The sequence below is a fragment of the Lathyrus oleraceus genome, chromosome 2, assembly GCF_024323335.1.
Source record: "Lathyrus oleraceus cultivar Zhongwan6 chromosome 2, CAAS_Psat_ZW6_1.0, whole genome shotgun sequence".
Lineage (NCBI taxonomy): Eukaryota > Viridiplantae > Streptophyta > Magnoliopsida > Fabales > Fabaceae > Lathyrus > Lathyrus oleraceus.
In genome coordinates this window covers 481982911-481988293 of record NC_066580.1, presented here as the reverse complement: position 1 = coordinate 481988293, position 5383 = coordinate 481982911, and the positions used below count along the sequence as shown (strand labels likewise).

Sequence of the window (5383 nt, the reverse complement as noted above, 5' to 3'; positions counted from 1 at the left end):
TCCTTGAAGAAGAGAGATAATTTACCTTCCCTATTACTATAAATAAATGTATTTTGATATGAATAATTATTATTGTTATAATTTCTTGGAGATTTTATTATAAATACATTTGAAGATGATGCTAGTAACATTCATTATCATACATTAGATCCTTTTTTTCAAAGAAAATCTTACACTAGATCCTCACTTTATTTAAAGAAGACAATTCAACATCTTTTGAATTTTTATATACATATTTTCACTTTATATTTCAATTCTAATAATCTAAGTATAACCTAGATCATACACATTCTCTTGAAACAAGCTTTCCATGTTAAATAATAAAATGAAGAAAACTTTACCTTGAATTCAGAAAAACGCATCGAATAATAACATGCAAAAGGGAGTTTTCAAACATCACTTCACCAAGTGAATGCATGATCAAAGGGACAACAAGAGAATAGCTTAGAAAACACTTCTTGTCTTTTCTTTGAGTTCATTCCTCGTACTACTTATACTAACTTGTACTGTTTCATTCACCTTAAATAAGCAATTAAATGCACCATTTATTGAGTCCATCACAGAATACAGAATCAAATTAAACAAACTCACCCAAGATAGAATAGAATAACGATGCATCAATTTAATTACAGTCTCGAATTCAAACATAAATTAACTCACCTTCTACAACCTAATATAATATTCAAAATGACACACAAAATCTAAAGAAATGAAAGCAAATTCGAATACTAGAAGAAATGAACCTCAATCGTCGTGTTGCGGTATCGTCAATACGGAGATCGACCCGTTGGCCAGAAATTATCAGAAGGCATAACGGAATTGAGAAGATTGGGATTATGATTAGAATTTGGAGGTTGAGGCATAGCTTGAAAAAGTGGAGCAGTTGAATCTCCTAAAAGCTGTGTCTGTTGAACACCGCCACCGCCACCACCACCACCACTTGGAGAACCACCACCACCACCACCACCTTGAAGTTGTTGCAAAGAAGAACCATCATCTTCTTCCAAGGGAAGTCTCTCATAAGCAGCGTTACTAAAAGAAGCAGACATGATGACAACGGGTCCAGAAGCAATCAAAGCACCAACAACACTTCCACCAACAACCTGTCCTTGTCCTCCTGCCAGATATATAGTCAAACCAGAAGCGGCAGGCGGAGCCGGCGGCGGAAGAAACGATCCGGCTAGCGACAAAATCTCGAACCGTCCGTGAAGAGTTACTACAGCTCCAGGAGAAGCCGGTTGCCTTAGTGTGACGTTCGTAACTGTCCCGGTTCCGCTCATGATGCAAACGCCTCTCTGACGGCGTCTGGCGAAGTTGTTGACACTTTCAACGACGTCGCAGCCGTCTGCAACTTCCATCACGTGAGTTTTCAAGGCGTTTGCGCTGTCTCGTGTGATGATGATTGGTGGTTTTGGTTTGTTTTTGGATCCGGCCGGTCTTCCTCTTGGTCTTCTTGTCATTGAATCATTATCGCCACCGGAACCTCCTCCGGATTCTAGTTTGGCGTTAAAATCGGCGTTGAAGTTGCTGTTTTCTTCGCGGTTTGTGAGGTTGAGTCCTCCGCCGCTGCTACTTCCGCTTTGTTCATCTTGATCTGTGGTATGTTGTTGCTGTAAAGCGTGGAATTGATGGTGTTGCTGTTGCTGTTGCTGTTGTTGTTGGTGTTGATGGTGAAGATGAAGATCTCTTGCTGTGTGAAAAGGTGGAGGAAGTGAATGGCCATGTGATGTTATTTGATCCATTAATAATATACTATGAGATGAATACTCTTTCTTCAATGATGATGATGATGAAGAAACTTTCCTTTGCAATAATAGATAGTATACAAAGTATACAAGAATTGTTGTGTTGTCTTTTCCTTGTTGCTATATTTGAGTATGATTCATGTTGTTGTTGAAATGATTATGCATCTACCTTCACATAGAGAGAGAGTTGTGTGGAGAGTGCAGTGAAATGAAATTGAAGTTGGTATGAAAGAATGAGGAAAAGGAAAAGAAAGAGGGAATTATAGAGTGTTAGGGTTAGATTTAGAAAATGGATCCAATCTAAGACTGCGTGTTTATGGGCGGTGGATGGGTCCCCCACCTCTGCACTGTACATGTCATTTTTGGATACCAAAACATGTTACTTTTAAGGTGAGATCAAATTTCTACCATGCACAAATATATTTTTTACAATTGGATCAAATCATAATATGATGTTGGTTAAATTGGGGAAAATAAATGTATGCAGCATACAACCTCATCTTACTTGCAATATAAATTTCAACTTTTTGTTAAGTGCTTTGAAGATAAAAAAATGGGATTGGAATGATATCTAGTCCATGTAGGCTAGTAATGATGTCCAGTAATTATTACTTAGGGTAAACTCTACGGATAATGTGTAGCCTCGTAGTATGTATGTTATTACTACAAATAATATAATACTAATATATTGTATAATAGTTCGAATAAATATTAAATCACTGGTGTTGTAATTGTGATACTTACTATCAGATATAATTGGTCGTCATGATAAACTAGAAAACAAACTATATATATTGTCACGATTGAAATAAATAACTATAGGGAAAAATTTAAAAGTCATTCGTTCCATAGTCAACAATTCCACTTTTAATTTTATTAAATTAGATAATACATTACATATCATTACGTTGCAGGAATCAAACATAAATTTTTTTTTTTAATTTTCTTTTATAGAATTCCTTGATCTATATTTTTTGTGAATCTCAAACAAACTAACAACGCAATACATCACAAACTAACAACGCAATACATTTTTTAATTAAAATAAATTGACAACTATTAAGAAACAAAAATGTATTATATCAAAATCAAAATAATATATAATTTACACACCATTACATTAAATAAGACACCAATCAACATATAAAAATATTGTGTAATACATTCTTCAAATAAAAACAACAACGTGATCGGAGACATCTTTTGGTGTCTTGTCTCTAAACACCTGTAATTTCAAATAATAATACTTGTTAGTATATAACACTTAGAAATCATAACATATAATAAATTATTAATAAACAATAAAAAATATTTACCTGTTAATTTTCTCATATGTCTTCTTCATGATCATAAAGAATAACATGCACATCATCTATATCAACTTCTTCATATAAAGTAGGTGCCTGTGTTGCGTAAGAAGGAGTCACACTAATATCGAAATTTAAAATTTGATTTTCATCACTATGAGGAGTGCGTTTTCCTTGGAGAATAATTGACCATTTTTTGTTAGAAGGATTGGTGACATAAAATACTTGTTTTGTTTGGGATACCATGATGAATCGTTCGGTCATATAAGTTGCCTTCCCAATATCAACATGTGTGAATCCTAAGTCATCAGTTTGTATACCAATGTTATTTCCAATCCACTTGCATTTAAATAAAGACACTTTGAATAAAATATAATCAATCTCCCAAATATGTTATATGACCCCCAAAGTACGATCCAAATGCAATTATACGATTCTTATATTTCGAACTAGAGAAATACATGGATTCGACCTCAACCGTAACCCCACCATTTTTGCATTGTACTACAATACTCTTTTGATTTTGAATAAAAGAAAAACTTACTAATGTCATATGCAGTCCAAGATACTACATAAAATTTAGATGATGCTAGTAACAAACAAAGAATAGGAAACAACAACAGTGGTTGAAGTTCATGCTAAGAGGCTTGACCTAGAACAACCTTCTGTCTCAAAATAAAGAACCATGGCTGGAGTCGACAACAACAATGGAAACAACAATTGTGGCACACGATGTCACAATAGTCCCAGACGTTTAGCTCACAAGCTAGAATGCAAAGGAATGTCTGACAAAATGAAATGAAGACATGCTTATTACAAATTATGTATGTTAACCCTTTTGCAGGTTTATATCATGAAGGCGCATACACACACCTCACAAAATTATTCGTACACTAGGAGCTTCAAAAAATGAGGAAGAAGTGATATTCCTATGATTGTTTTCACACTCTCTGATTGGAAAGGAAAAGGAGTGGTATCTATATCAACCCACATAGAATATGACAAATTGGAACTTGTTGGAGGAAAATTTCTTAAACAGATTCTTTCCTCACAATAAATTCATTGAAGGTAAGACAATCATTACAGTGTTTTCTCGAGGTGCAATAGAAACTCTATGTGAAGTGTGGGAAAGATACAAGTCCATGTTGAGACGATGTATAAACCATGGATTTTAAGAATCACGCAAATACACATCATCAAAAATGGACTCCAACAACAACAACCAAAGTTGTTCCTAGATGCTAGTGTTAGGGGTTCTCTCATATCCAAAAGTGAGGAAGATGCAACAATAATCATTGAGTGAATGGTGCTCAATGATCATCAAGGAAAACACAACAGAAACCCTTCCTAGAGGAAGAAATATATCATAGAACTAAACATCGTTGATGCCATTTTCGCTCAAAAAAATTGTTAACTTAGACGGTGGATGAACTGACCAAACAATTGTCAAAGCTCCTATAATAATAGAAAGAGATGTATGAAGCACCTAAACAAAGGAAAATTGCATTTTATGAACTATGCAACGGAGACCATCCAACCGAATTTTTCCCTACTGATGAAGAAGTAAACTATGTAGGCAACCAAAATGCTTGGGAAATATCAGAACAAGAACTTCCGACGGGACAAATTTTTTAATCAAGGATGTAAATTCGAGGCTGGTCCATCCAACATACAATCTTTTAAGCATTGCTCACAAGCACCTCCATAACAAGACAAAATAACAAAGTTTGAGGATACACTCAATCAATTCATGCAGATGTCTATGGAAAGTCATAAAAATATTGAATCCTCCATTAAAAACCTTGAAACACGGGTGGACCAATTAGCCAATCAGTTATTAGGTCTCCCAAGTAACATATTCAGTGCAAATACGAAGAACAATCTGAAGGAGCATTGTAGTTTTGTTCTTATGGATGAAAGAATTATTATCAAAACTAAAGAAGAAGGAACATAAGGACCAAAGGAAGAAAAATTGAAGAATGAAGATAACAAAGATAATCAAAAAGACCTACCAAGGAAAGAAGTTGACCATGGTGTAATTGTATTACTTGTTTCCATAGGTAATATGAAGTTTGGAAATGCACTTATTGATTTAGGTGCGAGTGTGAATATAATACCATTATCAGTGGTAAAAAGGATTTGGTATATGCAAATAAAGTCATTTGCATCAACCTTGCAAATGGAAGAGAAAACATGTAGGACACTAGTTGGAACAATCAAAGATGTATTGATACAAATTGATAAATTCACATTTCCTATAGACTTTGTGATACTAGATATCAAAGAAGACCCAAAGATGTTTTTCATCTTAAGGAAGACCATTAATGAAAA

At 34.4% G+C, this 5383-nt stretch overlaps 1 protein-coding gene across 1 annotated transcript; it reads right to left on the bottom strand.

Annotated features, from left to right (window-relative positions):
- Positions 1-519: 519 nt before the first annotated feature.
- Positions 520-2086, bottom strand: LOC127120679 (AT-hook motif nuclear-localized protein 26). The gene has a single exon (XM_051051194.1). The coding sequence runs from the start codon at positions 1740-1742 to the stop codon at positions 768-770; it is 975 nt and encodes a 324-aa protein (XP_050907151.1). The 5' UTR covers positions 1743-2086; the 3' UTR covers positions 520-767.
- Positions 2087-5383: the final 3297 nt, after the last annotated feature.